The sequence below is a fragment of the Saccopteryx bilineata genome, chromosome X (genome assembly GCF_036850765.1).
Source record: "Saccopteryx bilineata isolate mSacBil1 chromosome X, mSacBil1_pri_phased_curated, whole genome shotgun sequence".
Lineage (NCBI taxonomy): Eukaryota > Metazoa > Chordata > Mammalia > Chiroptera > Emballonuridae > Saccopteryx > Saccopteryx bilineata.
Window position 1 is genome coordinate 99306747 of NC_089502.1, and position 15929 is coordinate 99322675.

At 48.9% G+C, this 15929-nt stretch overlaps 1 protein-coding gene across 3 annotated transcripts; it reads right to left on the reverse strand.

The window, feature by feature from the left end:
* Window positions 1-5510: 5510 nt before the first annotated feature.
* On the reverse strand, window positions 5511-15515 carry SLC38A5 (solute carrier family 38 member 5). Of its 3 annotated transcripts, none has more exons than XM_066248928.1 (16): window positions 15464-15515; window positions 13951-14004; window positions 13797-13872; window positions 13294-13409; window positions 13129-13202; window positions 12337-12429; window positions 12125-12203; window positions 10304-10386; window positions 9080-9138; window positions 8841-8978; window positions 8555-8634; window positions 7843-7943; window positions 7500-7615; window positions 6638-6782; window positions 6447-6550; window positions 5511-5957 (listed from the first exon to the last, which is right to left on the reverse strand). In XM_066248928.1, exons 2-16 carry the CDS (start codon window positions 14001-14003, stop codon window positions 5856-5858), a joined length of 1419 nt encoding a protein of 472 aa, XP_066105025.1. In that variant the 5' UTR covers window position 14004; window positions 15464-15515; the 3' UTR covers window positions 5511-5855. The 3 variants fall into 3 exon arrangements, with proteins under 3 accessions (XP_066105025.1, XP_066105023.1, XP_066105022.1); XM_066248926.1 differs by lacking the exon at window positions 15464-15515 and adding an exon at window positions 14399-14470; XM_066248925.1 differs by lacking the exon at window positions 15464-15515 and adding an exon at window positions 14340-14444.
* Window positions 15516-15929: the final 414 nt, after the last annotated feature.

Below are 15929 nucleotides of genomic sequence, written 5' to 3' on the forward strand. Positions count from 1 at the left end.
TTTGGGGGGGGGGGTTGTGTCTAAGCTTTGTAGTGCCACTCCACCTTCTGGCTAGGAGGGGGCCTTGTTGTGAAAACCTCAAGGGTTTCCTGCCATTAACTGTTTCCCTTTGATCATGCTGGGAGGAGGTGGGGCTGTGGTGAGAGGATGTGGACTCCTACTTCCTCACTTTACTTGTTGGAGTCTTTTCCTAATTTCTTTTCTTTTTTATTTGTGAGCATTTAATGAACTTCCTTCCGTGTGGCTTCAACCTGCAAGGATAGAGCTCCCCCAGCCCCAACACCCTTCATCTTCCTCCCTTCCCCAGAACTCTGTAGTAGCCGATCGCAGCACATCAATGGCGGGAGCAGCTCCAGTCTTGTTTTTGGCAGCATTCACCTGTGTGTGCTCACTGACCAAGGTCCACAGTTTATCAAGGTTGACAGTGGCGCAGAAGCTCTGGTTCTTCTTTAAGTGGTAATGCCTCATCCCAATTTTCCCAAAGTAACCCGGGTTATATTTGTCGAAGTTGACCCTGGCATGATGCAAGCCACCAGCTTTACCTCAGGCCTTCTGGGTGCTTCCTGTGCTTGCTAATGCAGGCCACGGTGGTGGCTCACATCACCCCAAATTTTCCAAGTCTTCTTCAATCTGAATGGGGTGTCAGTGGCCAAGATGCAAGAGCTTTGCCTAAATTCTTTCTATCCTACCTAACACCATTCCTTGGGAATTCCCATCCCTAAACCGACCACCTGCCTACATCCCCCCCAGACCGTTTTTTTTTTGTTGTTGTTGTTGTTTGTTTGTTTGTTTTAGATTTTATTGATTTCAGGGAGAGGAGGGAGAGAGATATAGGTTGTAGGGGGAGAGCAGGAAGCATCAACTCATAGTAGTTGCTTCCCATATGTGCCTTCACAGGGCCAGCCCAGAGTTTTGAACCGGCAACCTCAGCATTCCAGGTCAATGCCTTATCCACTGCGCCACCACAGATTACACCATCCCCTATAGCAGTGGTTCTCAAACTTTTTGAAATCGGGGTGCATTTAAAATCCTACAAATAATTGTAGGCGCACTATATGCAAATTTCTGAGAAATATGTTATAATAATTAAGTCAAATATTAAAGAAAAAATATAAAGTTCAAGCGTGCTTTTATGGTAATTAAACAAAATATATACAACAAAATTAAATTTATGCTGATGTTAAAAAACATTGTTATATTACATTTTTTGAGTTGTGCTTTTTAGAATTTGTAAAAAAAAAAGAGGGGTTAAAAAATAGAAAAACAACAAAAAGTTGTCTTTTTTTATATATAGATACATTCTTAGTAAGATTTAGTAAATTCGGCATGTCCCGGCGTGAATGTGTTAAGTTTTTTCATTCTTGTGTTTATGAGAAACATGAGCCTGATGTGTCCTAGCGATTTCTTCAATGTTTGGGCATATATTTAAAAGGGAAACTCTCATTTCCTCTTCAATACATTGAAGAATTCCTCTCTTTTTACTCTTAATTGTGTTAAGGGTAGAAAATCCTAATTCACATAAATAGGATGTTGAAAATTGTAGTAAAATGTTCAAAACTTTTTTAGATATTGCCACATATTCTTCTTTTATAGAAATCCAAAAGGCTTCAAGAGACGATTCCTTATGTTTAATCATCAACCCAAAACCCCCACCATACATATCACCTTAACTTTACACCAAACAAAGGATAGAAGAAACTTGCCTCCAGTCTTTCCGGGGAACATGGGGCTAGTGTAAACAATCCAGCACCACAGCTTAACAGCCTTTTGCAACCTAATCAGACGAGTGAGGTGGAGGATTGGGCAGACTGTCAGCTTACAACCAATTCCCCACATCTGTGTCTCCCAAAAATCTGAACTCCAAAAACCCTGTTCGTTTTTTGGTCCTCAACAGGCATATATTTCTCTGGAATACCATAGGGCGCACCTGGAAATCTTCTAGGGTACACCAGTGCACCCTGGAACACACTGTGAGAACCATTGCCCCTAGACCCTTTAATACTTTCCTAATTCCCCAGAATGGGGGAGAAAGATTAGGCATTCAATTATCTTTCTCCATTCGTTGGCCAAGGAATAAACTTTCTAACTTGCTTTGCCAAATACTGTCTTGTTCTATTTTTTTTAAGCATGAGAGACAGATAGACAGAGACAGACAGACAGGAAGGGAGATAAGAAGCATCAACTCTTTCTTACAGTTCCTTAGCTGTCGGTGGGGAGAGCTCCAGTAGAGCGAGTGAACCCTTGCTCAAGCCAGAGACCTTGGGCTCAATCCAGTGACCATAGGGTCATGTCTATGATGCCACGCTCAAGCTGGCAACCTTGTGGTTTCAAACCTGGGTCCTCAGCATTCCAGGCTGATGCTCTAACCACTGTGCAACCACCTACTCAGGCTGTCTTGTCCTATTGATGTGAGCAACATCCAGCTGGACAAGCACTTTTAGGGGTTGGGGTGTGTTGGGCAAATTAAGTTTAATGTGATTTTTATGCTCACTCTTCTTGTTAAAGATGGCCACTGCTCACATGATGATGCTCTCATGTAATACAGCTAATTGCCTTCCATGCGTGAGAAGGGGCTTGGTTACACTAATGTGTGCTGGAGGAGGGGATTTCGTGCCAAAACTTTTTAAAGGTGGAGCTAGGAGACCATTTTGAGGAGAGACCACGTTGTTGTAGAGAGGAGGAGACCATGTTGTAGCAGGGCAGGGAGGCCACATGAAAGAGCCAGCCAAGATGGAGGCATGCAGAGGAGACTGAGTGAGGCCTTTGATTCTAGCAAAAACTGGAGAAAGACAATGGCTTTGGGAGCCCTGAATGGAAAGGAAAGTGTTTTCCCACTGTGTGTATTTTCTTGCTGGCCGGTTGCAAGGAATAAGGGAAAATGGCCCAACAGTTCCTGGCTCCGCAGTTTCATTACCATCTGTCCGAAGGGAACCTGCATGGCGGCTGTGATGGCCGCAGCTACTGGCCTTACAGGGTGTTATTCATTGTAACTGCCTAGCCCCAAGGATGGAAGGAAGGCTAGGGAAGGAATACCGAATGACTGAACTTTTTCTATGAACTTTTCAATCCCACTGTGCATTGATGTGGTCATGCAACCTCAAATTGGCACTGGGCCAGCCCTACCACTTTTCTGTTCTGTGGTGTTTACAGGACAGGTAACAAGCCTTCCAAAAATATGAGAGAAAAGGACACAATTAGAAAACTCCATCTCAGCTTATCCTGCATCTGTGGCCTCTGACCTTTCCCCACTCTGAGACATCTCATCCCCCAATAGGTTCCAAACAATTAAAGTGTTTGTTGCTGGAAAACATCCTAAAATCCAAATATCTCATCTCTTCTGTGGCTTCCGCAGGATTGGATTTAGGGAAGGAAGTCAACAACTATTGCTGGTGCACCATGTTCATCTAAAACCAGATATGCCTTTAAACTTTAGAATTATACATTTTAAGTCATTACTAACAACAGCTAAAATATATATAGCACTTAACATGTGCCTTATATATATCAACTCATTCTAAGTGCTTTACATATATTAATTCATTAAATCACCATAGCAATCCAGAGTTAGTTAGATACCCTAGCTATCTCCAGTTTAGCTGAGTAGACTGAGGCACAAAAAGGTTATGTGTCTTATGAAAGGTCATACAGCCAGTAAGTTGAGAAGCCAGAATTTGAACCCATGCAGTCTCGTTTTAGAGTTTGCACTCTAAAAGGCTAGTGGTCTTAACTATTCTACAATTCTACTATTAACTAGAATCTATATCCATCTCCTAAACATAACTTTTTTTTCCTGACTCTTCCCTCATCTCCCATGTTTATATTACCTGAAATTTTAGTTCAAGATTATAATTTTTTTAATTCCCAGTCAAAACTTATTTAGACTTTTCAATAAATTTTATTATTTTTTCCTTTACCATTGTTTATTGGATCCCCCTCCTTCTTCTTAAAGCCATTTTTTTTTCTTTTTGCTGGCTCCCATACTCTAATAATACTTTCAGAAAAGGTATGTGTCTGATAAATTTTCTGAAATATTTTTGCTCTCTTATGGGTTATCTTGGGTGGATGTAGAAATCTAGGTTCACAGTTATTTCTCATCATCTCTAAAGAACTCCACTGTAGGCCTTGGCTGGTTGGCTCAGTGGTAGAGCGTCGGCCTGGCGTGCAGGAGTCCCGGGTTCGATTCCCTGCCAGGGCACACAGGAGAAGCACCCATTTGCTTCTCCATCCCTCCCCCTCTCCTTCCTCTCTGTCTCTCTCTCCCCCTCCCGCAGCCGAGGCTCTATTGGAGCAAAGTTTGCCCGGGCGCTGAGGATGGCTCTGTGGCTTCTGCCTCAGGCGCTAGAGTGGCTCTGGTCGCAACAGAGCGATGCCCCGGAGGGGCAGAGCATCGTCCCCTGGTGGGCGTGCCAGGTGGATCCCGGTCGGGCGCATGTGGGAGTCTGACTGCCGCCCCATTTCTGGCTTCGGAAAAATTAAAAAAAAAAAAACACAACTCCACTGTATTCTCTCTTTTCTTTCTCTCTTGGACCTTGCAGCATCTTCTCTTTAACCTTTAGGATTTTATCTTTTTTTTTTTTTTTTTTTGCATTTTTCTGAAGCTGGAAACAGGGAGAGACAGTCAGACTCCCGCATGCGCCCGACCGGGATCCACCCGGCACGCCCACCAGGGGGAGTCGCTCTGCCCACCAGGGGGCGATGCTCTGCCCATCCTGGGCGTCGCCATGTTGCGACCCTCCTGGGTGTCGCCATGTTGCGACCAGAGCCACTCTAGCGCCTGGGGCAGAGGCCACAGAGCCATCCCCAGCGCCCGGGCCATCTTTGCTCCAATGGAGCCTTGGCTGCGGGAGGGGAAGAGAGAGACAGAGAGGAAGGCGCGGCGGAGGGGTGGAGAAGCAAATGGGCGCTTCTCCTATGTGCCCTGGCCGGGAATCGAACCCGGGTCCTCCGCACACTAGGCCGACGCTCTACCGCTGAGTCAACCGGCCAGGGCCCCAGGATTTTATCTTAAACCAAGAAATTTTATTTCTTGGGTGTGTGTGTGTGCGCGCGCGCGCGCGCACCTATGTTTGTAATGTCGCTCAGAATTTAGTGGTTCTTTTCAATATGAAGATTTCTGTCTTTCTTCGTATAATTTTCAAGTGTCAAATTATTCTTTTGCTTTTTTAAAATCCATTAGAAATGTGCAAACCATTCTTAGTTCAGGGCCAAAACTAGGCAGTGGGCTGAATTTGGACTGTGGGCCGTATTTTTCCACTCTTGTGCTGGAATAATTGTCTACTTGATTCAATGCTGTATCTCTGCACCTAAGACAGTGCCTGGCAGCCAGTAGGCTCTCAATAGATGTTTCTGAAGTGAGCGAGTGGATGAAACAATGAGTTGGGTAGCAAGTTATTGAAGGAGTGGAGGAGTGAGTGACTGTATCAGATCCAGCTCAGTACAACTCTCAGAGCCTCAATTCAGCCCTGTTGGAACCTAAGCAGGCTCCACCAAAAAGTCTTATGAGGCCACAGTTGCAATTAAACATCTTTATTCTTCCCCTTTAACTTGAGGGTAATCCTGGCAAACAGCTTCTGCCAAAAGGAGGCATAAAGGAGTGGGCTGGGCAGGGGCTCCACAATGACCTGGCCTCCTCCTTCCCCTGTGGCATTAAGGTTAGGACCATGATTCAAGCTCAGCATCCCCGGGGAGGGCAGCAGACCACTCTGCAACCTCTGCTGCCCCCTACCTCTGATAACCATGTTAATTGGAACCAGCCACCTTCACACACCAGGCCGGAGGGACCTAGGAGAGTGGCCCCATCTTCCTCCACACACACAGGTGCATGTGCACAGAAGCTTGGCTGGAACAGGGCATGATCAGTGTCCAGTTGCATGGCTCTGGCCTGTGGCCCAGTTGGCAAAAATGAAGCCTAGACTGATCGCCATGAAAAGGACCCCCAAGACACCAAAACACAGAACCTAGGGACGAGAGGGAGAGAAGGTGGGACTGGTTGGGTCTCCACACCAGAGCTCCTCTTGAGAATGTTCTTCAAGCCTCTCCAAAGAGTCCCCATTCATTTTGGACCTTCTCTCCTTTGTGCTCCTCTCCTTCCTTAAAACCAGCCCATTCCTGTGAATCTTCTTCCATCTTCCTAGAACCCTTCAGGGACTATTCTCCTCCTCCATCCTCCTTGAAAGTTCTGTCTTCTCTTAGTGCACCTTCCATCAGTCTGGAGGCTAGCCCCTTATTGAGTGTCCCCTCTGTCTTTCCAGACCCTGCTGTTGCTCTGCTTCCTCATCTCCTTCCTAAGACAATCCCCTTCATTCTTCCAGACTATATACTTCTCTCCCTGGATATACCCTCTTTCCCCAGGACCCTCTTGAAAATGTCCCTTCTATCTCTAGCCATCTTGGAGTGCTCTCTCCTCAGAACACTCCTTTTCCCCAGCCCTTCCCTGGAAAGCTCACCTGGATCTTGGGCCAGGAGGAGAGGGGCTCCACCTCAGAGGGTACAATACGGAGGTAGAAGACACTGGGAAGGATGAAGATGAGGCTGGGGGCTGAGGTGGACCCTGGATCACAAGCAGGAGGAACAAGAGTCAATGTAAGTTTAGGGTACAAGGCCCATATCAGATGGAGACTAGAGTCGAGGTACTGACCGATAACCCCAAAGATATCCCGGATGGTTGGCACGTAGATGACAAGGACATTGACCAAGACAAGCAAGATCAGGGCTATGGTCACATGCCATAGCCAGCTGAAGGCTTTGCCTGGGAAGAGCAGCTGCTGCAAGGCCCGGCGGATCTGTAGCCAGAGTACAGTAAGACACAGGTCAGGACCCAAATACTGCCATCCCCTCCTTATGGTCATCTCTCTTTGTTTCCACCCTATCTGACCATCCATCTGTGCCTCCAACTTCTGAATGAGCATCCACCCCCTCTCTGACAAGCCATGCCTTTTGCTTCTGTCTGATCATCTATGCCTCTACCCACTGTCTGAAATCTTTGCCTCCTCCTCTATCTTATTATCTCTGCCTCCAACTGACCATCCACTTGTCCTTCCATCCTGTCTGAGATCCCTGCCTCTCTTTCCATCTAACTCTCTCTCTACCCATCTGAGAACCTTCTCCCTCCTACACCTCACTGCTTCTGCCTCCACCCTTTTCTTGTCCATCCCTGCTTCTTTATTCTGACTGCCCATCTATCCATGACTCTACCCTCTATCTAATCATTCCTGTCTCCTTCTTCTTTCTAGCCAGACATTTGAGCCTCCTCCCTCCAACTCTTACCCTTATCCTCCTGACTCTCTGTCCTGCCATCTATGCCCCCTTCTGTCTGGCCATCTATTTTGCCCTCTCTGTCTATCTGATAACTCTGCCTTCCCTGTCTGTCTATCCCTTACCCCCTCCATCCATCCATTAATCCACTCTTATCTTTAACATCCATCCAAAAATCTCTGCCTATGCCCTCCACCCATCCATACATGTCCCTCGGCTCATGGCTCCCCCTCACCCCCACGCACAGGGAATAGCACTACTGGCACAGTGAGAGTCACCGCAAGCAGCACCGCCAGGCGCACACAGAGGATGAGCTTGTCTTCTCGGCTGTACATGTGCAGCATCTCTGCCTCCACGCTGCCTGAGACATGGGACATGGGATATGGAATATGGGATGCTGTATGTGGCAGGAGAAGCAGGACCAACATCTCAAACACAGACACACACACACTCACACACACACAGCAACAAAATCTACAGGTGTGATGCATACCATCCCTTTGGAAACTGATAGGTCCAAAGGCATGGAGGGAAAGTGCCCAAGCCCCATCCCAGTTCCCACCCAATCCTGGTTCCAGCCCCACTCACTGTAGAAGGTGAGATATCCAAAGGTGGCTGTAAGTCCATACATGCAAAACATGGCACCAATGGACACGTTGGCCACAGCCTGCATTCTGTGCTTGGAAGGCCTATGGCAGAGCGGTCACAGAATTGTAATGCCCATAGTCCTGGACTTGATTCAGGCTCCTCAAAACCAGCCTCCACCTTCAAAAGTCCCCATCTCCCAGAGCTGAATTTTAGATAGTACACACGGATTCCTTTCTCTGCCTCCTCTGTGTCAACAGACAAGCCTCCCCTCTCTGTCCATCCATATCTCACTCCATATGACCATCTTTGCCCTCCCTTCCAGCTGACCATTCATACCTAGGTATCCACACATCCCCCATCATATCATCCCTAACCCTCCTTTGTCCAGTCCTAACTCCCTCCATCTGACCATCCCCCTTTCCCCATCCCCATCCATGCATGCCATCCCCTCCATCTGATCACCTCTGCTGCTCCACTCTGTCCTTTCACACTTGTACTGAATGTTAAAAGAGTAAAATAAGCCACAAACAGTAAACATTCACTTCCCTGTGTCACCCAAGGCCTCCTGACCACCTCAGACCCCCCTCCCTTGGCACAACCTAAACTCAACAATCAAACTACAGTCTCAGGACTGCTGTAGGGATTGTCAAACATTATGACTCTCACCCCACCTGTTGCCTCATCACACATGCCCACGTGCCTGTCCACTCACCGGCGGAGCTCTGTGTAGATAGGCAGCACCTCAGGGTGGCAGACAAAAGCGAAAGCCATAATGGGTACTGTGTAGAACATCTGGGGGAATGGACCAAGTACCCGAGATTAGAACCTAAGGGCTCCATCCCCTCCTCTCCATCTCCTTGGCCCCATCGCTGCTCTCCACATCAGACACTTGGAATCCCCCAGTGTCCAATCCCTGGCTCCACTCTAAGAAGAGCACACTGTGTGACAGTACCAGAAGGCATGAATGCGGTGTGAGCCCTATCAGCCTGCACGCTCACCTGTGAGTCCACTGTGAACAACTGGGCTTCACAGCTTCTGTTGAACCCCTGGATGGAAAGGGCCAGGGGGCTCTGCCTCTCCTCTGCTGTCACATTGAGGCCCACAGTACAGCCAAGCTGGAACTTCTTATAGATGACCTGAGGGTAGGAGGGTGGGGAAGTGAGGTTACAGGGAAGGCTGTGTCCCAACATCCCAAACTCTCTTTCCACTTTTTCAAGTCCTTCTCTCGCAGACTCACCGAAATGAGGAAGAACAGCATGCAGGTCAGAGAAAGACCACTGGTATACCCCAGGTAGCCTAGAAGAGGCAATGACACAGAGACTCGGAAATCCAGGAACCTCCACATACAGCAAATATTAAACCCCTAGCCCTGGCCGGTTGGCTCAGCGGTAGAGCATCGGCCTAGCGTGCGGAGGACCCGGGTTCGATTCCCGGCCAGCGCACACAGGAGAAGCACCCATTTGCTTCTCCACCCCTCCGCCACGCTTTCCTTTCTGTCTCTCTCTTCCCCTCCCGCAGCCAAGGCTCCATTGGAGCAAAGATGGCCCGGGTGCTAGGGATGGCTCTGTGGCCTCTGCCTCAGGTGCTAGAGTGGCTCTGGTCGCAACATGGAGATGCCCAGGATGGGCAGAGCATCGCCCCCTGGTGGGCAGAGCATTGCCCCATGGTGGGTGTGCCGGGTGGATCCCGGTCGGGCGCATGCGGGAGTCTGTCTGACTGTTTCTCCCTGTTTCCAGCTTCAGAAAAAAGAAAAAACAAAACAAACAAAAAAAATATTAAACCCCTAGTCCTCCATCAATAGATGACTGGATAAAGAAGATGTGGCACATATACACTATGGAATACTACTCAGCCATAAGAAATGATGACATTGGATCATTTACAGCAAAATGGTGGGATCTTGATAACATTATACGAAGTGAAATAAGTAAATCAGAAAAAAAAACAGGAACTGCATTATTCCATACGTAGATGGGACATAAAAGAGAGACTAAGAGACATTGATAAGAGTGTGGTGGTTATGGGGGGAGGGGGAAGAGGGAGAAGGAAAGAGGGAGGGGGAGGGGCACAAAGAAAACTAGATAGAAGGTGACAGAGGACAATCTGACTTTGGGTGATGGGTATGCAACATAATTGAACGACAAGATAATCTGGACATGTTATCTTTGAATATATGTATCCTGATTTATTGATGTCACCCCATTAAAAAAATAAAATTAAAAAAAAAAACCCTAGTCTAGCCTTCAAGACCATCTCACCCCAATTATGCCATATCTTTGCAAAAGCTTTTACTTCTACCTGGACCAGCCTCCTTTCTAGAGCAAACTCCTATTTGTCTGTTAAAACCCACATCAAACAAGCCCTCTCTTAGTGTTCCACAGTCTTTGAAAACGGGGATTCCTTCAATGTGGTCCCCTTCTCTAATCCTATCATCCAAAGAACAATGCAGGAAGCCTCTTACCCAAGTGTCTCATGAGGGCCAGTGGCAGGATGATTAACACACTGACAATGATGATGAGGAATTCTCCCTTCAAGAACCTGTTCCTAGGGAGACAGGAAAACATAGTGATTAGCTGCCTGCCAAGAAATCCTGTCAGGCAGATCCATAGCAGACAACTGGACAGATAGATTTCTGCCTGTAATCAGGAGAAATGAGCCAACATCCCAGCTGTGTGGAGTCATTCAGGTGGTTACAGCGATGGCACAAGAAGATGAACAGAAACAGCCAGACTGATTATCAGACTATCAGTCAGACACTGTCAGAAGGATACATCTGAGAACACAAGCACAGCCAGACAAAACTGTACTATCAGACTCACAGGTGGGCATACAACCAAATGGGCAAACAACACCCCAAGTCAGTCAGACTCGGTCCAATACAAGGTGCCAGACACAAAGTGAGTCGTGACCCTGGTGTATGACAGGTAGAACAACAGGCTGCTGGCCTGGTCGGCAGACCTCAGTGCAGAGTCAGACAAAAGGTCAAAATGCACATGTGCAGTTGTTTGAACAGCCCAAGGTTTGCTGAACACCTTCAAGTAGCTGGGCCAATTTGGCCACATGGCCAAAGATAGAAATAGAGACCATATGAATCAGCCAGCTGGCCACACTATTGGAACCAAGCTCAATAAAAGAGTGGGATCTGCACAGATATTGTGCAGAGAGGATCCCCGCAAGACGGTCAGTTAATACAGAATCAGCTGAACACTGTTCATTTGTTAAACAGGATTTTATTGAGTGCCTACTATGTTCCAGGCATTCACGCACTCTCTTTCTCTCTCATACACGCAGTTACACAGAAATAAACAAAGCATCATTGGCTATATATACAGTTGGAGCTAATTATAATAATTAGACACACCTAGACATGTAGACTGCCAGCTACCTGGATGGTTTCCAAATCAAACCAAAAATCTAACCAGATACCCAGAGTCAACCATCATATACAAACAACTGAACATATGCAGCCAGCAGATGGATCCAGAATTTAAAAATTCAGTCATTGAGATCCATTCTCAGAACAAAAATCAAACATGCATGGTTGGAACAATACAGAGGACATATACAGTCATACTTGAGGATCACACACACACAGCCAGAGAGAATTTGCTAGAACAATGGTCACTAAATTAAACAGAAATGGAGTCTACTGGTTCATGCAGTTGGAGCAAATGTCACACACACACACACACACACACACACACACACATTGTTGGCACCATAGTGCACAGCACACACATACACCACACTGTTGGAGTCGGTGACCGCACACTTATAGCCAGACAGATTCAGCCTGCCTGATGGAGCCAGAATCAAACAGAATCTGCTGGGCAGGGAAAGTCAGAGTAAACAAATGTCAAACGCACATGGCTGGGATCACAGTATACAGGACACAGCTGTAGTCAGCTCTCATGCAGCTGGCCAGAGAACCAGCCAGTACACAGCCACAGAAGCAAACCCACAGACAGAGTTTAGATCTACTGGACAGTAGTCGCACGGTCAGCGTCAGAGTACATTGGACATACAGAGTCAGCCACCAGATGGAATCAGCCAGAACAATAGTCACAGAAATCAGTTCATGGTCTACTGGACTCCTATAGTCAGAACAACAGTCACACATACAGCTGGCATCACAATACACAGGAATCACAGTCAGACCAAAGTGGCCTGCCTAACAGTTTCAAAATAGAACATCTGGGACACGAAGCTGAACATAACAGGCAGACCTGACAGGCAGAGTCAGTGGCCTGTGAACCAAAGCCAAGGGGTGTTGCTCACTCACCCTTCAGGGTCGATATTCAGGAAGGTGCCAATAACCAGAGGGAGTTCGGATTTGATGATGAACAGGTAACTGGACATGGCTGGTGCAGGTGGGGTAAGTGTAAACAAAAGGATTCGCCTCATCCCCATACCCCATTTTCCCAGCCAGCCTGGGGAAGCCACCTCACCCCGCTCCCTTTCTCCAAGCTGACCCCCACCCCCCAGAGTCCTCACCCCCAACATTGTGTAGACAGATGACTGCAGCCACCACAACCTTCCCCACAGGCCCCAGTGCCCTCTGTCCCAGCTGCTCATAGGCTCGGATGCCTGTTGGGGGCGGGGGGAGGAACAGGTTGTCTATCCAGGAAGCCGGGTCAGGGGTGAAGTCAGGGACCACAGGGTCTGGGAGCTGGGCAGTTGGGGCTTGGAATCATTAGGTCTGGTTAATGAGGGCTGGGGTGAGGGTTAAGCAATTAGGATTGGGTTTCAGAGTAGAATCTGGGAGGTAGGATCTCTGGCCAGGAACTGTGGACAGGGAGAAGGTTGGAGGTAGGCTGGAGGTGGGTAGTGGGGTCTTGGGAGCAAATCACATAAACGAAGTCTGAGACCACATACACATGGTCTGAGACCATGGTGGGAGTAAAGTCTGAGATCAAGGTCAGTGGAAGCTTGGAAGCTGGGGTCTGAGGACTGGGGCCTTGGGGTTGTACAGCTGGCTTACATGATTGGGGGTGGGCTAGAGACTGAGGGGTGGGGGTTAAAGGTGGAATGTAGTGGTCTGGGAATGCAGAGGGACTGAGGGTGAGGGCTGGAGACTGGGACTCGGGAATCTGGGAGCCCAGATGAGGTCTGAGGGCCATGGAGCAGTCTGGGGTCTTGAGTCCAGGGAGTTAAATGTGGGGTCTGGGGTCCTGGGTCTGGGATCTGGGGTCAGGATGATATGTTCAGAGTCTGGAGTTTGGGTTGAAGTCTGGGATCTCAGGTCAGGGGAGCGGGCCAGGGCTCTGGGAGGAGCTCTGGGCTCACCTACAACACCAGCACAGGTCAGCAGGAGATGGATGGAGTATGAAGACAAAAAAGCAATGCACAGCAGCAGGCACCTGTGGCAGACGGCACAACTCAGACTTGGCCCCCAAGCCTCCCACCTGCCCTAGAACACCCCTGCCCCCACCCAGGCCACTTAGGACTCACAGGAAGAAGAGGACCCCTGTGTGGGCCATGGCATAGGCCAGCCCCAGGATGCCGCTGCCCATGATGGCGTTGCTGAGGTTGAACACTGACATTCCAAAGGATGTCTTCCCCTCAAACTGCGGGTAAGGGGCAAGGCGCAGGCATACATGGGGAGGAGGGCCAGGTGAGGAAACCAGTGCTGTGGCCCAGGAAAGACTAGAGAGGAGGTGATGGGGTGGGGGGAATGGGCAGGAAGAAGCCCAAAAAGGGCCAGAGGAGAAACCAAGAAGTTAGGCAGGAAAAGGAGTTGAAGATGGGAAGAAGCTGGGAAAGGGAGCACCAGGAAGGGAAAAACTAGGAGAAACTTTGGAGGGGAACATTTATAAGTGGAGAGGAAGAGGAGAGGGTGAAGCAGCTAGCAAAGGACAACAGCTGGGGGGGGGAGGAGCAGGGAAGAGGGACTAGTAGGGGAAGAGACGAGCTGGACAAGGCGCAGTGGGGACAGATCCTGGGGGGCCACTCACATCCGTGAACTGGGCTGGCTTCCTCCCAGGAGCAGGACTATGGCTGGGCAGAAAGCCCTCAGATTCCTGCCTGTAGCTGGAGAGGGCGGAGAAATTGGGGGTGATCAGACAGTAATCCTGAGCCCCTGACCTCAACCCTTTGGTCCTGACTCACCCCACAGCACCGGCAGGTAGGGCTCTGTTCATCTTTGGATCCTGCAGTTCCATCCTGTGGGCAGAGAAATGGGGTGGTGGTCAGAGATGGAGCAGGGGGGCTACAAAGTGGGAGAGCTCGGGGGGAGATGTTCAGACAGAGACAGACAGGGTAGAGAACAAATAGAGATGAGGCAAAGGGAACAGGAGCAGAGAGGGATGACAGAGACAGGAAGATAAATGGAGAGAATTGAGGATGAGAGCGAGAGGCTGAGAGAGAAAGAGTGGGAGAGAGGCAAGGGCATCAGAGGGGGAGAGACACCAACAGTTAGTTACTCAAAGAGACATAAAGAGATAAATAGGTGGGAGAGAAATAAACAGGGGGAGAGACAGAAAGAAAAAGAGACCAACCCCACAGCAGATGGCCATTTGGAGCTGCCACAGCCTCTCCTCCCAGACCACAGACTCACTGTCTTCCTGCTATCTGGCTCTTTCCTTCCTAGTTCTCTGTGCACCCCACCCCCACTTCCCTCCACCCTCACCGAGTGGCCAGGCCTTGCTCCTTACAGGGACACCTGTTGGCAGACTGCCCCTCCTCTCACAATACCCCCGGCCCCCCTCCTTCCAGCCTGGGCCCCAAGCCCAGCCCAAAGCTGATGCAACCTGTCAACCTGACGGAGTGGAGCCGGGCTTGGAGACCCCAGCCCCTGACTCTGCAAACTCTCTCTGCCATAATTCTGAATATCCTCACTAGAGGCCAGAGATAATTCCCCAACTAAGCACCACTCCAGGGACAGAAGTGATCCAGGACCCTTCCCTTAACCCCCCCTTTTAAGGACCAGAGGTATTTTCTGGGTCCCCTGTCAAGTCTTAAAACTCCTGTAGAGAGTCAGGCAGGGTGTACTTGAGGTCCTGGCCCAACTCTAGGGTTGCTTGAGGTGGACAAGAGGCCTCTGTCCAGGCTCCTCCACCCTCCTGTCCACCCCGAACAAGGAGCACAGAATTCCCGGAAAGGCTAGTGGCTGGCTGAGGTTCAAAGCTAGCCTAGATGCCCCCACTGCACCTGCAGTTGAAAGAGGGCAAGGAATGGGGCGTTTACTTCCCCACAGCAGGAGAGATACTCCCCTACACTCAGGGATGACAGCTCTATCCAGAAGCTCAGAGATGAAGGCAGACTCACCATCACCCAGATATACAAACTTGCATGCAAACTCACAGCAACGTACACGGAATACATGTACATGCTGACAGATATGTACGCACACAGAGAGCCCAGGCCATGGCAGTCACACACTCACAGCACACAGAGTGACTCAGCCTTAAAAACCTCATCATCCACAGCCTCGGACCGTACCCAGAGAACACAGAGAGGCACAGGAACAGGCTCACACCCAGCCACTAGAGATTCACAGACATCATCGCCCACGGACTGACAGCCACACTCAAGAGAACCAATAGGCAAATCATACACAGACAAGCGCACACAAAGTGCACAGACAAATCTGATTTCACAGAGCCGACAACATCATACATACCCAGGTCCACTGTCTCCCACACACACTTCCAGGTTCAGAGGGCTCTGGAGGCCAAAGTCCAGATTCAGGCTGTATAATGATACCTCTGTGTGTATAAACTCATGTGTGAATTTGTGACCACGTGTGACCACATCCAACTCTGGTCACAGAGAGAGGTACTCACAGCAGACAGGATTGTACAGACAGAGAAGCCACAGCCACGGACACACACACAACTGCCTTCAAGCAGATGGCTGCACACAGCCGTGCACACATGCAACTATTGACAAATCAAGTCAGAGAAGAAGCACGTGGGGAAAGTACAGGCAGGTGTACAACCAGGAAAACCAGCATGCAGAGAGTGCTCTTCTTATTGTTACAAAAAGGCAATCCAAGAAAATACACCTAAAGCTGCATGAAGAAGAACCAAGGGAACCAGATAGTATGCAGCCGGTGTCACCAAAAGAAACACCAATAGGGCACACAT

Excerpts from the sequence above, each read along its gene's own strand:
- SLC38A5 (XM_066248928.1), bottom strand. The coding sequence starts at position 14,003 with ATGGAACTGCAGGATCCAAAGATGAACAGAGCCCTACCTGCCGGTGCT. Across the intron at positions 12,204-12,336 it reads CTGTCTACACAATGTTGGGG|CCATGTCCAGTTACCTGTTC; the intron begins GTGAGGACTCTG and ends CACCTGCACCAG. Across the intron at positions 8,635-8,840 it reads TGTTCACAGTGGACTCACAG|ATGTTCTACACAGTACCCAT; the intron begins GTGAGCGTGCAG and ends CCATTCCCCCAG.